The following is a 23,099-nucleotide window of genomic DNA, read 5'->3' as shown; positions in this document are numbered from 1 at the left end:
ACAATTAAATTTGACTGTGCACATGCATAAAAACCAAAAGATCCATGCCACACAGCATCTCTAGTGTCCAGCAGCCAGACATCATTATAAAGAACAGAGGGCCTGGGCAGAAGTTATGAGTGATCAGTAACTGCATCTTTTACTTTTCTGTCAAACGCAACTGTTGCAGATTACACACTATTCCTTTAATTGTATATATCACAACTGCAGATCAATATGTTCATTGTGGTTAAATGTCAAGGCCATAAAGTTGTAAGTATAACATTTTTATTAGTTAAGGATTTTAAATGTACATTAACTACAACAGTATGCAAATAACCTGCCAAAACAGAAGTTCAGAATAGCATCATTAAGCAGAATTAGGAGGGTCAAATGCATTTTTATAAAGCATATTTGAAACCTTTCCTAGCCAAGAGACTAAGGGTCATACTCTGTCTTTTGATAGCTCCCACTTAAGTTAATAGGAATTACACACACGTATCTGAATACAGTCCATTTCAACTGGATGCATTTCCTTGACAAAATAAACTAATACAAAAAATAAGTGAAGACATGCGAGCCTAATATTTCCAAAAATAGCCTGTGATTTTGTGTCCTTTATCCTGAGACATCTTGAGCCTCATTTTCCGAAAGGATTGAGCGTTCATAGATAGAGTCATGCGTGCTCAGCATTTCTGAAAATGGGCCTTAATGGCCCAAGATGGGTACCCGCATATTGAGGCAACACAAAATCAGAAGCCTCTTTTGAAAACTGTGTCCTGAAATGTTTCCCAGATATAAATTAGTTTTCTGAAAACATGAATACTTTAGTTAAATATAGACTGACAAGCTAGGATTGGATATAATACTGAAACAAGAGTACAAACACAACAATAGGTCCAGGACACACTTTCTGGTACATAGCCTCAGGACTTGTTTTAGATACAGCATTAATCTATAAAAGAGCAAACCACTACCATTGTGTACAGTACCTTATAGACATGTCCCTCCTGCAAGAGACAGCTTCAAGGCATACCATCTAGCTGAGTAATTCATTCTCTCAACAACATGGATGCATTAACAGTTTTTACATTCCTTAAATAACTCTTAATATAAAAGAAATACTCAACAGTGAAATGAAGGAAGAATAAATACGATGCAAAGTATTTCCCCCAAAAAACTTAAGTGCAATAAATTAGGAAAGATTGCTATTTCTTCTTCATTTTCATATTTAGGAGTCATCATTTTGCATGATGGAAACTTGCACTTGCAAACATGACACAAAAAAGGTCATAATCACATTCCATATGTTTGCAATTTCCTTACCGCTGCCGGAAGCCTGTTGTGGCCCTGAGCATGCTCTTAGCAGATATGAATTGGGAGAGAATTCCTCATCAGGGTTGGTGTCCATGATTTGATGGGAGGTATTGCTGTCTAGCAATGGCATCTGGCAGCTAACTGGTGGAGGATTATGGGAACTGGGCAGCTGAGCAGATGGGAGAAGGCTAGACGAGGATGTAGGTGGAATGGGACGACCTGGGAAAGAGGACAGAGGGGTCAAAGGTCAGCAATGAGTGTAATGAAAAAATATGCCAAAAAATAGTTACACCGAAACTGGCTATTAGTACATATGATTACAGTTGGGGCAGAATCAAAATACCTATTGACCACTGGTAACAACTCGCCCCTTTTGTATCATATTCAGAATGTTCAGCTACGTTGTGAAGTCATTCCAGGAATGTCTCCACAGCCTCAGCCTGTAACTGGGGTAGATGAGCTGATGCTGGATGAATGAGATACAGCTAAACAAAAGTGGGGAAAAAAGGCCAGGTTAGTCCCATTTCTATCCTGCAGAAATGTCGACAAATAAGCAACCCAAAGACCCAAATCCTGAAAGTTCTGAGCTCCTCTGCATACCCTAGTCACAACAATCTCAGCATTTGATTCAAAGAATTTTCATTAAAAAACAACCCCTTGATTACTTTATAACTCATTACAGAAAAAACCCCCACAGAAAACATATTCCCAGGATTACAATGCAGGTCAGTAACCAGCTCTTACATCAACGTAATGCTCTCTCCTCAGGTTGCTTTCACAGTGGGATTAGGCACATGCTTAAAATTAAGCATATGCTTAACTCTCAGTTCAGCAGAGTACTTATGTTTCTCCTGTTCTGTATCTCAGATCACTTGGGCCCAGTCCAGCAAAGCTCTTAGGGTTTGATCCAAAGACCAATTAAAGTTAATGGGAGTCTTTCCATTTACATCAACAGGCCAGTGGGACTAATCATATGTTTAAAAGTATGTGTTTAAGTGCTCGAGTGGGGTTTGGGCCTTAGTGGCCACAAGGCTACATGAAGATAATCACTGTTTACACCTTCCCCCACCCCCACCCCGTGTAACTTCCAGCTTGGCCATTTAGAATGATCAGACCCACTTCCCACCATTAGAGAATAGGAAAGCAATCCATCCAATACAAAATTAACCATTCTTCTGCCATCCTTTCTAGCTGCATGTATACTGGGATAGGATCCACACTAAAAGGGAAAAAATACAGATCCTACAGAACCTCTGAAGAAAGCAGAGATGAATGATAGTTCTTCCATACAGAGGCAGCTAAATCCTGGAATGACCAGGGGTATATATTCCCAGTTCCTGCAATATCATTCCTAGAAGTAACATTTTCCGAGGAACTACTATGGGCTATGGTCAATACAACTGCAGCATAGTCAAAATGCCAGTGCAATTTAAACATGATATATCGGAACAAAATTCTTTGTAATTTTTCTGTTTACATTTCTTGATGCGTACACTCTCTGAAGCCCCCAATTTCACAAGTAATTAGGATGTTTAGTTACTTTGGATGTTCTGTCTACAACATTTCCTGTATAGTAAATTTTTCTGTATTTGCTAAGCAATTTGCATGTTTTATTAGGTTACTCATATATTTTTTCCTGAAACTAACTAGGAAACATGCTAGACGGTAAGCATTGGAAGCAAACACAAATAAAGGGCCTGATATCATGGAAGTCAATGGGAACTTGGCCACTGACTTCAATGGGAGCAGGACTGCATATAATGTCTAAAATACAGTGATGACATTTATACTTTCTTTCTATTTTTCTGTTCTGTAGGATCCTACACTGCGGAAATGATGAATTAGAAGTACAGATTTCTTGCAGAACCCTGTAACAGAGGATAATATCCAGTTGTGGCAATCATATGTAGCCATGTATTGTCCTCACAACAGGTTTTAACCAAAGGTAGGAATGAATGGAAATTTCAAATATGGACATAGCATGATCCATTTATGACCATCATAGCAGGCATCAGCACAAGTAAAAAAGCACATGCAGAATTTTGTAACAGATAACTGCCTCCAATGGCCGAACATGGGAGCTTATTGGAGTCATGGGACAAGAGATGTATGACTGTAGCACAGAATATATCCAGCCTGAGGTTGTCTCTTAGTATGTTTTTGCTATAGGTGCCCATCAATACTACTGGAGACATAAGACAGTGATAAGGATAATCAATGTGAATAACTTCATTCCCTTCAATGAAATTATAGTACTGTGAGAAAAGAGCCATAACTAGGATTTATGAGACAGAGGAGTATCATAAGGGAACCCCACACAAACCTCACTCCACTATGTGAATGCAGATAGAGCCCTTTCTGTTTGTCTGCCCTGGAATACTATGAGATACACATAATGGGCAACTCAAATTTGTAGGGATGAGTGAAGGCTGAATGTGGGTTTGGTCCACCACAACTTCACACCCCTTCAGTCTCAATTCTTCCCAGTCCCATCTTCCAGGTACAGAATCTCCTTCCGAGCCCAACAATCATCAATGGACACTTTTCTTCAACACTTGACTCCCACAAGTGAGGCAGCTCAGCCCATCACAACATGCAGCTGGCTGAAACCAGGTGCATGGGGCAATGCTGCCTCACTCCTTGTGCCACTCCCTGCTCTGACCGCAGGATCCATATGCCCAAGGTCTTGCCTTGGTCTACTCGTCCAAACACCGACAGATGGGTGACAGAAAATTCTTTGCATTGTCCATAATGACTATGTCTGTTTGAAAGTGGGGGTGGGAGAGGACGAGAAGACCTGCACGCCTGATTTTGGAAGGAATAAAAATGGTATGTGTATCTGGTGAGTTGGAGAAATTGTTCAAGAACAGTTTATCCATGTGGAAATGCAACCTCTGTGATGCTGCAAAGGTCAGTGAGGCATAGGAAGATCTGCCGCATATGTGCTAGCCACAAACATTAAGGAGACAAGAAAACTGTGTTAACCCTTGTTTTTAACATTTCTAAAAATACAGCAGTGAAGAAAATGTACAATTTGAGCACTTGGGTTGGTTTTTTTTTACCATATGTATTCAGTTTTGCATCATGATCCCCCAGCTTTATTTACTGTACAGTAAATACCTAGGTAAACTCCCAGTGGTGCACACCAAATTGCAGAAGGAACTTTATGCATATGAAATGACTGCTGCTTTTCTGCATAAATTACATGAGGTGAGCAGAGAGAAACCTTACATTATAGAAGGTGTGTATTAATATAATTATTATATTATTTGTATTATAAGAGTGCCGCAGGCCCCAACTGAGACTGGAACACCCAGTGAGCTATGCACTGTACAAACATATATGGTGAAAGTGTTGCTGCCCCAAAGAGTTTACAGTCTAACTGCGCAAGACAGACCCTAAAGGGTGGAAGGAGACACGAGTGAATAGAAAACAATACACTGCACATCAATTAAAAAGAGAATCAGAAAGAAATAAAAATTCTGCTTACAAAGACAAAGTAATGGCGGTTATTAACAGCTGACTCCGACCCATTCTTATGGATCCAGAAACATGAATTTCCATGTAACAGTATTTAAAACTTTTGCATTCATAACTCTTTACAAACATTGCATAATTAATTGATCTTCACAATAGTCCTGGGAGGTAGGCAGTCAATATTACCCCTTTTTATAGGTGGGGAAACTGAGAAAGAAAAATTACGTGACGTGCTTAAGGACAAATACTGAATCAGTGTCTAAACGAGGATTAGCATTATCAAACCATTAGACATTGCATTTCTCTATGAAAAGAGTTCTGGAAGTTACAGAAGATGAGGTAATGACAATGTAACATTGCTCTAACAGCGCATATATGTTTCTATATGCATATTTGTGTTTCTTTCATAAATATAACACATACAAAACTGTGATGTGATTTGCTTTCATCTTTAGCATGTCGTGTGGGTATAAACATGAACACAGTTAACATGAAAAGAACTTGACTTTACAGCAATGACCAGTCACCAACTTGCTAGCCGTAGGCCTTTTCACTAACCTGATCCAGGAAATAATTTTAATACTGATAACAAGATTCAACTTTTATTATAAATTATTATTATTCTCATCATCATCATCTAGTTCATGAACTATTAATATGAAATATAGCATGAATCCTAAACTTTCCAGGAAAATGAGTGAACAAAATGGGCTTCTAATTATTTTTCTGCAACATTCCGTTGTAAACAAGCAGCTGGTTTGAGATTTGACACACCTCAGACAGGAATGTGACACTGTATATAATGTGTGCAACGAATTCTCACACATTCTGGCTCTGTTTCAACACTACATGTGAGATGAAAGGAAGAGGGAAGACTTCTCATATTTTCAAAATCTGCATATGCTGTACCATATGGGAATATAGTCTTGTATTTTACCAAAGGTTATTTTGGGGGGCGTGAGGGTGTAAGTGTGTGTGTTTATGTTTTGTTGGTATCAGTGACCAAATTTACTCAGTAGTGGGAATGCCACAAATTTACGTGGGTCAACTTAATTGAATGCCAATTAAATCTTTATATTACAACACACTCATCATGAACTTTGTATATGAAACATATGTTACAGAAAAATATTTTATGAATGTTTTAGAGAGCTTTTAACAAATATATTGGGACTTTTTTTTTTTTTTTTTTTTAAAGTCCTCCTCCTAGAAAGCCAGACCTTAGAAGGAGAGAGGAAAAAATATAATTCATATAATAAATTTTCATTTGAAGCTCAAAACAGGTAGGTGATATCAAACTGTTTTACATGAAGTTCCATATTGGTGAGAAGGATTTATTTTATTTAGGGGCAGGTTGTTTAATTAAAAAAAGGCAGCTGTATGAAGCAGCACTGGGATGGCAAATTAGAATATGTACCAGGGTAAATAGATTAGTGGGCAGAATTTAAGTGAGGCAGTCAAAGGGCATGATGATTACAATTTATTTGTTAGAGCATTTTCTTGAAATAGAAGTAATGGGCCCATTCATCTGTGGTGCAATCCCAGTAAATTGGCCAAATATATTCATATTTTTGTGCCATGTAAAATTATTATATTTACTACAGAGACAGAGACCAGTTTATTCAACACACACAAGAGACAGACAAAGCAAGCGAGAGTACAGTGCTCTAAAGATGGCCAAGGGATCAATTCAGCTGTATTTGAAGTCAATTGTAATTTTGCTATTAACAGAGGCTATTTGCCATTCCACAAACAATGAATCATAAATTATGTATTTGTATAAAAAATTCTTTTAGAAAGACTATTATTAAATCCTAAAAGGTGATAAACACAGAGTGATAAACTCATTTTATTTATAACTTTGCATTCTTGGGCTTTTCCCATTTGAAGAATCTCATTCATGGGGTTAACAAATGAGCTGGTTTCACAGGTTTTTTGCTGCACCTGTTCATGTATCTTCAACATATTACAAAGATTTCATGTAGTTAAACAGCATATCTTCTCTGAAAAACTACACTTCAAAAGACATCCAGAAATTAGCATGCCATAGCTGAGGGCGTTTATAAGGAAAATGAGATTTCCAGTAGCTTTATATAACTGATAATCTTCATAATCGAGAGGTTATGATTCACCTAATTTGTACTTATCTAGAATGCTATGTTTTCCATATACAGGATAAACATGGATGGTCCACATAATGTATATATTATATAATACATAAATACAACCAAATGCATGGTTTTTTACTGAATCCAGCTATTTCTTTGTTGAATGGGTCTGTTCCTGAGGACCAGGGCACAAATATACATGATTTGCTTTTCTTATATGTAGGTCAAAATGAAACTACACAGATTTTACTCTACAGGAGGGACAATAAGAGGGGAAATTTTCACATCAGTATTTCTTAAATGGTCAATTAGATAATACCACATGGGAAACACAAGTGTAAACGCAGACAGCTAAAAAGGTACTCCAAGGGAGAGTACAATGTTTTCAGAGAGGAAAGGAGAGGAGGTACTTCCATTATAATTGACACTATAACAACAAAGACCGTTGAATATAGCAGTGGCCATTCACATGTTGACATTCACTGATTGAATGTAACATGTATTTCCATGGCAATACAGATACTCCCTATACTTTGTAACCACATATGATACTATTCTAATATAAATTACTTTCAAACAATCAGTGCCAATCTCTTATTGGCAACTACTGCATACAAGTGTTTATCAAGTAGTAGTATGGAAGGAGAACGCTAGACATCATGTAGTAGTACGGAGGGCATCTGTGTTGGACAATGTTGGCCTGCAACTAGAGGTGACTTAGATAACAAAGTAAGTTCACCCCCATTCTTTCCTGAGAAAATACACATGGAGTTGGCACAATTAATAGGAACCTACATGAAAGTATTGGAAAGGTCCTCATTCTTGTGAATCATGTGTTTTTTTCTTCTATGAGCATGGTTAGGGGACACGCTATGCATTCTGGCTCCAATTCAAAGCCAGCCTAATTGAAACACCTACACTGTCAGCAATGTTAATGTCACTTTAAAAAGTGTGAAATGTTGCTAAATGTGTCAGGAAACAATTAGATAACATAAGAAACGTTTTTGCAGTGCACAGCAATATCCGTTGTGCAGGCAGCAGATAAATGTGAAAGTTTCCTGAGGTACAGTACATTCAGCAGACTCTCCACCATTCTTTCACCGAGTAGCTGTTTTGCAAGAATAAGCCATGTTTCAAATACTTGTGAAAAGCAGGATTTGTCTATGGTTGGCGACTTTCAGGCTGTGTACTCTCAAGAAAAGTAAGATTCAATAAATTAAATATGTACTGTCAAAATTGGCACAAAGAACATGAATGATGAAATTACAATGGTTAACCAGAAAAAAATAATAGTCTGCTTTCTGGTATAGTAACACTAGCCTCCATTTTTATAACTGAACCAGCATTTGCAGTTTATATGTACTCAAAAGAGGCCAGCTTGGAAATCCGGGGAATAAATGCTCTCACACATAAGAGCGCCTGGGTTTGAATCCTCATCTTCTCATTTACTCCCAGAGCTGAATAGCCTGTCTTTTCAGTTCCTAAGAGAAAGGTGAGACACTGCTCAACAGTGAGCTGTTGGTTTGTCAGCAGTGACAATAATTTACCTCTAAAGAGAACTCCATTAAGCCCTCTTTGTCACATATTCCTCAACCTGCCAAGACTAGACAAATGTCCAAAATGAGGTACACAAGAAAAATAGGGAAGAAAATTTGAAGTGATGATTTGAGATCCATGTCATTAGCATCAGTGACATTTCTTATCACTTAAATTTTATGATGCAACTGTTAATAATGCAAACAATTTAGAAAATAAGAGAGAGGAGACAATAGTAAAGCAGGGTCTAAAGCAAGGGGCATCTGAGAGGTATGACAGAGGAAAGTTACTTAAAATGTTTCTAACTCTCCCACCTCTCAAAGCAGCATACTGGCAAAAATAGTCAAACTAAGGGAAACATTTTAAGTGTAACCATTGTGCACAGGAAAGGAGAAATAAGGTCTTCATAAGAGGAGAGAGTCTGGTGTGGAACACATTCCTATCCAGATTCCAGATCTATTGATGTCCCTAGCGGCAGGTTTTTAAAGGGCTTTAGGTGCCTAAACAGACACATACACACTTAAATCCACCACATACACCCAACTGACATTTTCAAAGCTGCAGCTCAGGCACTGCCTAACACCCCCCCCCCCACTTAAGTCCTCTAAGTTTCTGGTGGTCAGCATTTTCAAAGCAGCCTAAACACTGCTGTCACATCCCACAGGGGGATGCCAATCCTGCCAGAAAGGCCCAATTCTGGAGGCATGATCTGATCACCCCTAAGCCCTGACACTTGTCAGCCCTGCAGCAGGAAGGTCAGATGTAGGCTATCGATAGGTGGAGGGGCAGCACTGCATCTGCACAAAGACAGCTAGGGGCACAGAGAAACGTAGGATGAGTGTGAGAGAGGGATTAAGCATGAGCAAGAGGGGGAGAGAGAGAGAGAGAGAGAGAGTTTGGATGCTAGGGCAAAAACTACTTAAGCAGCTGACCTGGCTTAGGTGCCTAATTCCTGGAGAGGGTTCACATCTGAGGATCCCCAGTGGAGAGAGGCACCTACCTCTGGCACATCAGCCAGGTGCACTGAGTCAGCCACTTAAATGTGTAAACCTCTCTCTCCTTTCCTTGCCCCTCTCCTCTTCATTTCACTCCTGGGTAACTTAGGTGATTCCCCAATCATTTGGTCAGCTTCTGAAAATCCCTTTCTTAGGCTTTTAACTATCACCAGGCACTTTAAAAGGTGCCTAGGCAGCATGGCGCCACCTGAGGTCTGAAAATTCCACAGGGCAGCAGGCTGCCTAAGGGTGAGACGTTGTTCCTCTCGGCCAACGACTGAATCCCTTTTAAATGTGGTCCTAAATTCCTAAAGGCTAGTCAGGGCGGGGTGAAATAGTGGTTGGGTCACCGTGTCCCACTAGGAAGTCGTAGTTGGAAGGTGATTGTGTGAGGAGAAGTAAAAACCTAATACTTACATTGGTGGCCAAAAATAAAGAATTAGAGAGAATTAAAAAATATTCAAATTGATTTATAATAGCAATGAACGAGTAGAAATAAGTCATTACTATGGCTTTAGTAAGCCTCATTATTAATAAGTCAACCACTAAATTCTAAAATAAACTGACCGGATACCTGATTTACAACACAAAGGAAACAACATGCCCTGGGGATTAGCCTTTTCATTGCTTATGTAATGCAAAATAAGCATCAATCATCGCTATAAAGTGAATGGAGTCAAGATAATGCAAAAACATGAAGTCATGTACAAGAAAGTACAATACAGTGTCTTTTGTGAGCAACCATCATTTGCTTTTTTGAACTGGAATTACACACACACATACACACACGTCGTGTATATAAGATCCAATTCAGCCAGTCTCACACTGAGTAGTGCTTACGCTTCTAATTGTCCCACTAAAATCAACGGGATTACTTTTGTAATAAGAAACTTCCCAGAATGAGTAGAGTGGCAGAGTATCATCCACAGTTTCGACTTCCCCTTCTGGAAATCTTTCGCCAAGATAATTTAGAACATGATATGGTTTAATGTAACTTAGATTTTTTTTTGCTTGGTTCTGAAATTTGCCCATTATTAGCATAATACATATACATTTCTTTAGTCAAACAGGGTCCTAGACAATTATCATATCAACAAAGGTCTGACATTTGCCCAATTTATAAACTGTATAGAACACAGTGTTGTTAAGGATGTGGATTTTTGTAGAGGTTTTAATAAAAATAGATAATTCTCATTTGCAATTCTGCTGGAGTCATGCTACTTCCTCTTAAGGCCAAAGATTAATTTAATATCTAAGTTTGCAGGACCTCAGGCCTGAAACTAATAAAAAGAGGAATCTGTCATTTCAAATGGCAAGGAACAGGTAAAAGAGAAGTTAAGATAATATTCATGAAAATAACAAAAGAAGTTTAACTGGGTATGCATTGCTCATTATCCTACACAGACTTTGCCTGCAGTGAAGGAGAAACTCTGTACAGAGTTCTCCCCAAATGAACCATTGAATTATCTAACAACCACCAAACAAAAGTCATTCATTTTTAAGGACTAAAGAAAAACTAAGTAAAATAAGACTGAGAGAATTAGAAATTAAATAGTAAAATATTTCAATATTGAGCATGTTTTCCTTTTTAAAAAAGCAAAACATTTACAATATACAATGTAATGTATTTTTTAAGACCTTCGACCTTTTTCAGAGGGAGAGTGAAAAGTGCACAGAAGTGGCTCAGTGGCTTAGACCCAGCCTGAGTCCTGAGTTCTATTCCTGGCTAGACTGCTGTCACATTCTGTGATCTTGTGCAATCTGAATTAACTTCTCTACCATCTGTAAAATAGGCATAGAAATATTTACTTGAGATGATAACGTTTGTGAAGTGCTATGAACATGAAAATCACCTTATCAGTACAGAGTACTATTATTAGTAAAATCTGTGTGGAAAAGTATCTACCACTATCTGGAAAGTGAACACTTTCTTACAACTTTTTTCAAAATGCACAGGAAAGTCAAATATCACAATCCACATGTGTGCTAAAGAGAGATGATGAATTTTAATAACCAGTATTAAACTCTCCATTTCCTACACAATCCACATACGGCCTATGTGAAACTTGCACAATTTGGACACTAAAGAGAACCAGAGATTCATACTAAAAACTGATCCAAAAGAGATTTCAGGAAATTATCTGCTGCTGTCAAAAGCTGAAGTCACTAAATTCTTGTCTTGTTAAATCATCTGATGGCCCTTTCTTTTTTAGTTAAATGAGGATAAATAATAAAAACAATTTACAACTAAAAGATGCTAGGGTTTTGCAGCTGTTGAATGTCTTTTGGGGAGATTAGATTCTATAATGAGAAGATATAACCCTCATTTTATAAAAGCTGTTGCTGTCTTGGGAAAAACATCACTGAATAAGATTAGAAAACTCCTTTCCTTCATGAACCTATTATACTTGCAAGCTGATTACTTGGCATATGCTTAATGATATCTTCATAGCTGGAAAACAATAATTTGTTCCAGTGATTTTTTCATCATTCACTAAAGTCAAATTTTTAGCTGTGTATTTACTGTACTTTTGATTTAGCCAATCATCAAAATAAGAGGAAATGGACAAATCCACTTGTACGTAAATCAAGTAAACTAGTGTTAACATGATCACTATAAAATAAGGCTTTAGCAAGCTATTCATATATCATTCTAGTTGAACTATATAAGGCATTGTCTCAGAGCTTCTTCTACCATTGCTATGGATAAAATCAAAGTCCTAAAAATCAGGACATAATTTGGGAGAAATTCACCCCAGAGACTTGCTTGGGACCTTTCTTGGACTGAATTTCAAACTTTGTGTGATTTCAAAACGATTGTAATTTAAAAGTTGGGAAGAAATAAATTTAACTTCTCTATTTGTGAACCTATATCAGCTAATATGCGTTGAAATTTTCATGCTAGAGAAATCTTCCAGTGAAGAGGTTACATTCGGACCTCAGATATGTAGTTACCATATATCTTGTAAATGTACATACAAGTACACCAGTTGATTTTCAACCCAGGCCATAACTGAGTTTAGACTACAACCGGAAACAAAACTGGTTTCCATAATTAGAATCTCCCCTGTTCCCCCAACCCTATTTTACAAAAATGCCAGTTATTGATAAACAATCCACAGAAAGCTTTGACATACATCAACATAATGTTCAAGCTGAGGAATGACAACCTCCATTGGCTATGCTTTTACTGCTTTTGGTATCTGTATTATAGAGAAACCCATCTTCTGGGAGCAGAAGAACAATTAGTGATTCATATGCCCGAAGTCAGTGGTAGGTGGAGATTATCACACCTTCTTGAATGAACATGAGAAAACTCCGAACTGCAATTATTTAGCAAACTCTGTCAAAGTCACAGACAGAACTAATTTGAAGTTTCTAACTAATGTAGTGCAGACTTGGTGTTAACACTTTGTGACCTTTCGATAAAGACAGTCACTTGTGGTTAATTTTGATCACTAGATCCAGAGAAATATGTTGCTTAAAGTAACCAAGAAGACTGGAGTATCTAAACAGATCAATTACTAGCTTTATAATCCAGAGATATAGTTCATGTTGTAGTACTACAAAAAGCAAATAAATAGCACAACATACTGCCACAGGGTATTCTGGCTGAGTGGACTTAAATTATTAAATTCAGCCCTTTTTAGGTACTTCTGCAATTTGAGTATTGTCATTTGCTTCCTGTCCTAAATTGCTGCTGTGTACATGTTAAATATGTTAAACTGTTGCAATACACCCTAAATATGGTTGTAATTTAGAGAAATGATTATATAGACAGTTTGTTAATAGTACTGGGATTGTTCAGCATAAAAGATGCTACTAGATATTTATTATTAAGAAATTCACAAAACAAAGGCTGAAAATCAGTTCTTCAGCTCAGACCATTGTTTCATACTGTATGCTAAGAGCACCCACTTTGTAGCAACTGCTACCATATTTAAACACCATGGAGCTAAAGTTTCATTACTCTTTGTATTCACATATTTGTTTAATCTGTTCTCTTCCTTCATAAGGCTAAATCTTGCATTCCTTATACAGTCCATATTTACTTCAGTGAAATTTTGGCATATGCAAGGAATACAAACCTAAGGACCAGAATTTTTCAAAAGTGTTTAGGTGCTTAAAGATGTAGATGGGTGCTTAGTAGGATTTTCAGAAGTGCCAAGGTGCCTAACTCCCATTGAAATTAATTTTAGGTGCTTCTGAAAATCCTACTAGGAATCAATCTGTACCTTTAAGCACCTAAATACCTTTAAAAATCTGGCGCTATGTCTGCAGAGAGAGCAGAATACCCAATTCCTTCACTATGCTGCTTCTGGGATAGCACACCTATGTACTACCCCATACACAGGGTTTGAACAAAGCCAGGGTCTAGCCACAAATGACCAATGTAAATGCAAAATAAATAAAACTCTGTCCAGTTCCCAATATGGTCTAATGGTCTGTAACATTTCATTCTTTTTAAAGCCAATGTTGACTTGAGAGTTTGAGGATTAAAGATAAAACAATGTAAAAAAGCATCCACTCTCTTTGGACATGCTATAAATTAAAAATGGAATCTGATGGATTAAGACAAGAAGAAACTAACAAACTTTCACTCTTGAGCTGAGAATATTTATGTCAAGTTTCCCATTACATCAAAACTTTATAGACCAAGTAAAACCCTTCTAAATGGAAGATTCCAATGTAAAGGCTGTCAGACCATTAACTATCTCAGCACTAGTAGGTGCCACTATAATTAATGGGGACATTGGAAGAGCAGTACAGGAAATTAAAAAGATAAAATGTCCTTTTAATGAAAAGAAATTGCAGAGATGAAAAGACTTCTTTATAGAAAAAGGAGTTTTACCCTGCATAAATAAAAAAAACCTGTAACCTTATTAAAAGGCATTTGCAAGTACAAAATGAGATGTGTTAAAAAGGTAAGAAATCTTTTCATTATAGTAATGATTAAATTTGCTAGGATGAAGTAGTAAAAAACTGGATGCAAGTGACTGTCCTATGAACCTGATTTTGGGGCCTGTTCTGCACTTTTCACTCAAGCAAAACCCCCACTGAAGTCAAACTGGCCTTAAGGTTCAGTCCATAATGACAGAGTAATGCACCATGTTTCAGACAAAACTGCCTCTTTAAATGACTGGTAGTTACTCCCTTCTCCCTAGTCTTAAAGCCATTTACAGAATACAGCTCGAAAAGGTGCAGACAAAAAAATTACCAAACTGAAGTTGAAATATGCTACATAGGAATCTAAACTTTGTTTACACAATTAGAAGACACTCAAATGTATATCCCAATAAATGACAAGGTCCCAGCAGCAAATTAACAGGAACAATTTTCCCATCTCAGAAGCTGTCAAGATGGGCCCTGTTGGCCAATTTATCTTACTCTAGCACATCTCTGGTGCTTGTCAATCAATATGTGAAACATTTGGTGCTGATTGCCATTTTTCTATCCACTTCCTTTTGCCTCTCATACCAGGCAATTTACTGCAAGTCAATCAAGGTTGAAGCAGACCTTGTTTAAATAAAACACTGTTGAGTTCTTTTCACACCAACAATTTCAAAGACAGAATGAGCTGTATCTTTTTACATTTACATTTATACTACTTTTTCAGTGTCTCCCAAAATGCCATGCTCGAGTTATAAGTCATAACTAAACCCACCCAAAGACTTAAGGAAGAAAACCAGTCTGTGAAAGTGGATTGAGTATAACTGTACACATTTTCATTGTCAAAAATTCAATCAGTCAACACAGATGTCTAACAGAAAAACGTATGCTTAAAAGTATGAGACTGTTTCTTATCCTTAATTTGAGATAGGGCAGAAGAAAACTGAGCATGCCCAAAACTGTGTACCTGATACATTCAATATAGTTTATTTGAGTTAAGTTTCCATTAAGATTCTATCTATCTATCTGGATGTGATACACAGCTTCAGGAGTGAGTTATATGCTCATGTGTCACACAAAAAAATACAAAGAATTCAGCTATTTTAGCTAAAAATATTTGGGAAAAAGATGTACCAACATTTCCCTCTCTGATCCCCAGTCCAAAAACAAAATACAAACCCCAATCCCAATATCCCATAGCCCCAAAATACACCCTTCTACACATTTGAGATTATCTACTCATTGAGGTAGAAAAGGGTGCTGACTCAGTACCACTTCCCCTTGCAATTCACAATAAAGAGTAGTCTGCATTCAACTAACACACTCCACCCAACAAAATTACTAAAGATCCCTGTTTTTCTATCTATATATGTTAAATTCAATTTTTCTACACAAGTGCAAGCTGCAATATGAAAGGAGATCACATATATTCATCAAAATTATCAAACACAGATAAGCACGATATGTTGAGGAAGAGTCAACACGTCTTTTGTAAAGGGAAATCATGCCTCATCAATCTGTTAGAATTCTTTGAGGGAGTCAAGAAGCATATGGACAAGGGTGATCAAGTTGATACAGTGTTCTTGGACTTTCAGAAAGCCTGTGACAAGGTCCTTCACCAAAGATTCTTAAGCAAACAAAACAGTCATGAGATAAGAGGGAAGGTACTCTCATAGATTGGTACTCGGTTAAAAATAGAAAACAAAGGGTAGGAATAAATGGTCTATTTTCACAATAGAGAGGGGTAAATTGGGGGGTCCTCCAAGGACTTGTACTGGGATCCGTGTTGTTCAACATGTTCATGAATGATCTGGAAAAGGAGGGCAAGGTGAGTGAGGTAATATTTTTATTGGACAACTTCTGTTGGTGAGAGAGACAAGCTTTCGAGTTTACACAGAGCTCTTCTTGAAGTCTAGGAAACGAAAGCTATTTCTACACTACAGCTTGTGTCTGAATAACTCATATCGCTCAGGGATGTCGAATAAATCAACCCCCTGAGTGACATAAGTAACACTGATATGAGTGACACTGTGGACATAGCTTCTGCCACTCACAGGGGCTGCAGTAGTTAAGCTGATTGGACAGCACTCTTCCGCTGGCTTACAGCAGCTACATTAGAAAGCTTACAGCAGCACAGCTGCATCAATGTAGCTGCGCCGATGTAAACTCTCTAGTGTAGCCATGCCCTAACTCAGAGTGTCACTGCAAAATACAAGGTGGAACAGATTGTTTAGCGTAAGTAGTTAACACATATTTCAAAGGACCATTCAAGGTGAAGTGGCCCGTTAAGACCCCTGCAGTCATAGGGAGGAAGTGGGGTGGAGGGAAGCATCTGCGGACTTTGTCCGAGACAAAATAGTGAGCTAAACTGACCACTGGTCTGACCCAGTGTGGCTGTTCTTATGTTCTTCACGCACTTGGAAAAGAAGGCCAGGGTTCACTGCTGCCTTTTAGCCCATTAGCACCAGTTATACTATATGTAGAAAGCAGATGAAGAGCACCAGAAGCGGGTTCTTCTGTGCCACACAACACAGGGTACATTCGATTGTGAATTGGAGAAATGAAGAGGCAGATCAAGGACAAGAGGAGGCGTGGCTGGGCTTAGTCCAGCACCCTGCAAACCTCTTAGGGCTATGGAAGTAGAATCATAGACTCATAGGGTAAGAAGGGACTGCAAAGGTCACCTAGTCTAACCCCCTGCCAAAATGCAGGAATTTGTTCAGTGTTTAATTTGTAATGAAAAAGGTGCCAGAGCTCAAGTAATTAGGTTCTGGAGCTCAAGTAATTTTTTTACTTTCATAACTGATGTGGCAAGCCCAGAGGTGCAGGAGTTATGAACTGCTAATCCTAGAGGTGCCGGGGCTTAGCCCTGGCACAAATTAAGCGCTAAATGTGTTGTGTCTAAACCATCCATGACAGATGGCTATCCAGCCACCTTTTGAAAACCTCCAGTGAGGTCCAAGTCTGTAGTTCCAATATTGGCTAGCTCAGTCTGTGTCTACTCTGATACTGTGCCCGCACCCCTGAAAAATCAAATTTCAGAACTTTAAACGCTTCTTTTTGTTTCAAACAACCTTTAGTTTTTCTTATTTATATGTATATGAAGTTTTGAATCAAAGTAGAAACTTTTAGAGTTTCAGAAAGTTACGGGTGCCTTGATTATCTATTCCCATGTTACATATCCCAATGTTTATCTCCAAACATTACACTCTATCTCTCTCTCAACATATGAAAAATTTGGTTGAAATGAAATAAAGTTATTCAGGTGGCCACATGAACACGTCACTTCTCATGAACGTCATACAAATGGAAGCCACACAGTCAGAATGAGGAGCTTCGTCAGTCTGCCGTGTGCAAGTCAGGGACAGCATCAGCCTTCACTTTATGTCTCTTTACTTCTGTTAGTTGATATCACTATCTTACAGTTAATTATTAGATTCTTTGCCAGTAACTTGGGTATGTGAACACCAGATCTTCTGAACACTCATTTAAATGTGGCAGTTTTGCAATTAACTTCAGTAGGGCCACAGTTTTACCCGTGGAATCAAAACTTGTGAGATGCTGAACACTCAACTTTTGTTGAATTCTGTGGGAAAAGAGTGTAGTTAGGATCATTTCATTCAGGCTCACTGCTTGCACTTTTTCTTTGTAAATTGTGCCTTTTTAAAAAAAGGTAAGGGTAAAGATGCCTTTCAGACTTAAGCATTAGTGAGTAACCTTCCTGTCATTCACTTTGACTCGATACTGCCCAACAGGACCCAGATCGTGCAAATGCTTATATGCGTGCTTATCTTTACCAAGGTGAGTAATCATATAAGAGTCAGTGGAACTACTCATGGTAATAAAAGTAAGCACATGAGTAAATGTTTACAAGATTAGGGCCTAAGGCCTCAATTCAGAAAAGTATTCTTACTTGGGAGAGGTTATAAGAACATGATCAATTTAGGCGCATGCTGAAGTCCCATTGGTTATTAGTTCCATTACATGCAAAGGCAAAGTTAATCGACACATCAGCAATATATCCGGTCTTAATTCCACTTTTTAAAAATTGTGCCGTCAATAAATACCATAACTGCTTACAATGGCAACCATAGAAAATGTGGTCAGAATGAAACTCTATGATACTGTAAACATTATTTTTATATGGAAACACTGAACCTCAATATACAATAGAAACTTCTGTAAACATTTGTTATTATAAAGAAATAAAAAGCCAGGCATTTTCTCAGTTACTGAGGTTGTTGCCCATAAACTATTTTTTTCTTCTCTATTATTTCCGAACATGTAAGGGTTTTTTAGGCATAAGAAAAATGGTGCAGTAGTTTGGTATGTTAGAGACATAAAAATGGTTTGAGAATGAGAAAAATTATTATTGATTTATCCACCTGTTACCAATTTACAGCTAGTGTAAAAATGAAAAACATGATTTTATTAAAAAGTTGAAGTCCCATGTAGATATCACATAATTGCCTATATTTAATGCCTTGAACAATTACATGACCATGGGAACTCTGCTCATTTTCTCATATATGTAAAACCTCATATTTTCTCTCTAACAATGCATACAGTAAAAAGCCTGCCAAACATGCAAAAGTAATAGAATCAAATGCTGCCTGCAAAAATATACAAAGTATACTTCATGTCATATAAAGACATCCAATATAGAGTCTTGTCACATAGTACGTACATTACCTTGTAGCAACTCTTCTGACCAATCTAAGGCAGCAGGGATAACCTCAGAAAGGTTACCTTCCATTTCCCTTTGGATAAAGGACGCAGTACATGGGTTCTGAAAGGAGAGACTGTAGGCTGAAGGGAAATGGGGGATCCTAAGGAAAACTGTGGTCCCAAAAACATTAAAAAAAAAAAAGCGATTCTATAGTTGATTATCCCCAATTTAAGGCTCCTTCATACTGCCAGAGTGATGTAAAAGTACCTTACGGTAAATTATATATAAATATGGTACCTTAAGTCTTGCTTTCTTTGGCTTCTTGTTTTCAAGTTACAGCACTGTAAAGTTAGATATTGCTACATCAAATTAATCATTACTCATGAGAATGGAGACCTTTGTTCCACTTTGTATTACATAGACAAGGTGGGAGAGGTAATATCTTTTACTGGACGAACTTCTACTGATGAGAGAGACAAGCTTTTGAGCAACACAGCGCACTCTAAAGGTTGACTGTCTCAACAACAGAAGATGGTACAATAACAGATATCACCTCACACACCTTGTCTTTCTAATATCCTGGGACTGACATGAATACCACTACTTTGTATTACGTCATTTTTAAGAATCTTCAACTAGATTCAGGTAACAGAAAAACATTCTTTGCAAGGCAACCAGTAGTATAGCTAGTCCGTTAGGCAGACTTACTTAAGTACAAAGAAGCTATTTGTTTATTTAAAGCCACCTAGATGGTAGCTTAATGAAATAATAATAATTTTAAAAAAATCATAAAACTGGATATAACAATTCTTGATACCTAACTTAAGTTTACATACAGACAAAAGAATTCAGGTAATTATTTTCTTTCCTATTCTTGAAGAAGCTCCCTCTCTGTCCCATATAAAAGCATGAAGAATCAGCTTTATGTGACATTTATGCAACAAGGGGAGAAAAGAACACTAAGGTTTTAAGACCTTTTATATTAATTTGGTTTCCTCGTGTGAGACACCTGCATTTTGAGGCCCAGAAAATTTTGAGAATATTCCAATCCAAAAACTTTGTGGCTGACCTCTATGTGCATAACAAGCTGAACTAAAATCTTCTATCTTAATACCTCAAACTTTTGGAAAGTTTAGACCCAGATCCTAAGTTTGCAGCTGTGACCTATGTCTGCTAAATATTTAAATGATTAAATAGTGTTTTCTCCAATTAAAACACCAATACAACAAATCAAATAAGCATCAGCTCTTTGTAAACTAATTATTGTTTTCTCATAGTGAATATTCCTTCCTTTTCATCACTAACAAAATTTTAATGACCAATACACCAATTCACTATCATGCACCCTTTTAAATCATAAATCTATAAAGTAGAAATTCACAGAGGGAAACAATAAATCTCAGTGAAATTATTTGATAGCTGAATGCACTGAATAAACAATTGGCTTAGGGCAAAAAATTCAGACATTTTTGCTCTTCCCATGACTTCCCATTCAAGTTTCTACATAGATTGAACAGAATGTTTTGGAGTTTATTGGGAATGCAGATGAGGATGGGAAGATGGAGAGGAAAGATATATAGAGAGGCAAACATACAGAGACTGACGCATCACCTGCCAGATGGATAAAAGGAATAGTTATTACCTTAATTCCCAAAAAGGAAAATCACACAATTATCTTCCAAAAGTCCATCACATATTTTAGCAGCCATATAATAATCCAACAGGTCCAGGATTTCTCTATATATATATCAATTTTTTTTTGCCAGATTGGTTAAAGCCTGTATCTTAATTTTAGCCTGAACCTATAATTTCAACCACTGTTAAGAGAACTGCACTTTCCTGCCTCTCTAAAGCCCCAGAGACTAATTGAGAAGATTACCTGAAGGCCCTCAGTCTAAATTTTCAAGTAATAGAAGCTAGTTCAAAACAAGTTGTATACAGAAGGGTGACAGAAATAGGAAATTTCTCTGTCAACGTGATTTCTTTGAGTTTTAAATGACAGTCGGTATGTGATGATGTGATGGGAAAAAATAACAGTAATAAAACAGTGAGTTTCAGTCTGAAAGGATAAATGTGTCAGAAAAGATTGCTAACTGCTGCCATTTGTGTAATATATGCCTTGCTTACAGGCACAAAATTGCATTAAGCAATAGCAACTTCACTGTATGAATTAGTTTACAGCAGTAGCATGATCCCCTGCCTAACTTCTGAAAAGTTATGAAGAAGCATGAACCTGGTTAAAAGCGTTTATATAAACAGTACTGACATTTCCAATCCAGAAAAATGCCTCAAATGCCTTTCCTCCCACTAACACATCTTGCCGATAGCTAATACTGTAAAGATCACTGCCACGACATTTTTCTAAAGATACTTAAATAGTGCTTTGAGTTTTCATTTTGAAGACTATGGAGAATTTGATAGGATCCCTGATTCAGAAACTAGGATTTTCAAGCTGCTGTCACCTCACTACATCCCAGCTATTAAATAAAAACACTGACAAAGCACTGATGTACATTTTTCACACTAAAAATAGGCCAAGGGAAAATACCCTTTCACCTATCTTAAATGTTTAGTATTTCAGAACTGGCAAACCCTTATGCAACTCAGTAGTCCTTACATGCACGAGTAGTTTCATTGATTTTGAGGAAGCTTATCACATGAATAAATTGGGTTGGTTTGACTTGGGTTATTGTTTTCTGCGTTTTGGGATAAGCAGTAGCCACTGGCTCAAACTTTCTTCATTTCCTTTGATATAACTGTATTTTTAATTGATAGTAAATGTGCCAAGAGCCCAGGACTGGTACCTTTATGTGTAAGATATAAGTAAATAAACAAATACATATATGACTATTCATGTCAGAATGGGAATTTCAGGATCCATCTCTTAGCAGCTACTATCTTGAGTTGTTTGTATCTGGTAAAGCAAGGATTTCCTAAACAGATCAAAATAATAATTGTCGTAGAAATAATAATTGTGGTACAGACCATATCAGCGTACACAAAGATGATGCCTAATGAGAAGAGAAAAATATTTAAATTTTAGCGATGAAATCTTAATCTCGTTGAAGTCAATGAGAGTTTTGCCATTGGTACAATGGGGCCAGAATTTCACTCAAGGAATTTGAATTGATGTTTATTGCTGCCTGCCCAATCAGAAAGCTTGCAAGACCACCACTTGAAATCATCTTCCTGGCACTGTCCAGTCTCTTTTATGCTTTTAATATGCTGTTAAGGAATAGGAGAATGTTCAGATGGAATGCACATGCTAAGCAAAATATTTCTCGATTTGCAGTGAAGTGAAGATCATCTAAAGCCTTAATGAGACAGGAGGTGGTGAAGGAAGGCTGTTTGTGGATGTGAGGTTTGTGGCATTCGGGCCCCAGGCTTTTGCAATAACGTCTCAAATGGGAATGGGCCCCTTTGACCCTGGATGATAATGTGGTATCAGAAGGAGAAGTGAAAAATAAGAATGAAAACAATACCTAATTTTAAAACAACTCTCTGGGAGCTTTCTGGTCTAGTCAGTAGAAACCCCAAAGCATATTGTGAAAGGGTCTTTAATGCACAAATTATAATAATTGCAAGTTATTATTTGCATTACCATAGCACCTAAGAGACCTAGTCATGGACCAAGGCCCCATTGTGCTAGGTGCTGTAGAAAAACACAAAACATAAAGACGGTCCTTGCCTCCAGGAGATTACAACCTACGTTTGGGTCAAGATTCTTCTTGATTAAGGTAACTGTATATATTGAAAGTTCTGTGGCACTTTAAAGTGCCACGGAACTCTTGTTGTTTTTGCTGTATACAGACTAACATGGCTACCCCTCTGGAACTCTTGCATATATTTAATGGATACAACACCTTAAACGTACAAGGTTGGAGTGCTGATTCCCTGTAACTGCACAAGGGATCATTTCAATGTAGATACCAAGAACTAAATGAAAACACAGGAAAAATAGCAAATAGCCACACAAATCTTCAGCAAGATGCAGCATTACCTATAATTAATGACGTGATGAGTGGAAAATCCGAAGTCATGCCCCCATCAAAAACTGACATACTGAAGTGTTCTAACAAGGTCTGTTAATAATAATACTACATCACTATCCAGTCCATTTGGGGGTTT

General features: G+C 37.4%; 1 protein-coding gene across 1 annotated transcript in view; it reads right to left on the bottom strand.

Moving 5' to 3' along the window:
- Positions 1 to 23,099, bottom strand: part of TENM2 (teneurin transmembrane protein 2) — a 722,842-nt gene that overhangs the window by 287,850 nt on the left and 411,893 nt on the right. Inside the window, exon 5 of the mRNA XM_067566613.1 lies at positions 1,306 to 1,515. Within this exon, the coding sequence (XP_067422714.1) occupies positions 1,306 to 1,515 (210 nt within the window). The remainder of the gene's footprint in view (positions 1 to 1,305; positions 1,516 to 23,099) is intronic.

The sequence above is a fragment of the Emydura macquarii genome, unplaced genomic scaffold (genome assembly GCF_026122565.2).
Source record: "Emydura macquarii macquarii isolate MOO-44397 ecotype Brisbane River unplaced genomic scaffold, CSIRO-AGI_Emac_v2 contig_2768, whole genome shotgun sequence".
Lineage (NCBI taxonomy): Eukaryota > Metazoa > Chordata > Testudines > Chelidae > Emydura > Emydura macquarii.
Note: the sequence above shows the minus strand (reverse complement) of the source record. Positions and strands in the feature narration are given on the sequence as shown.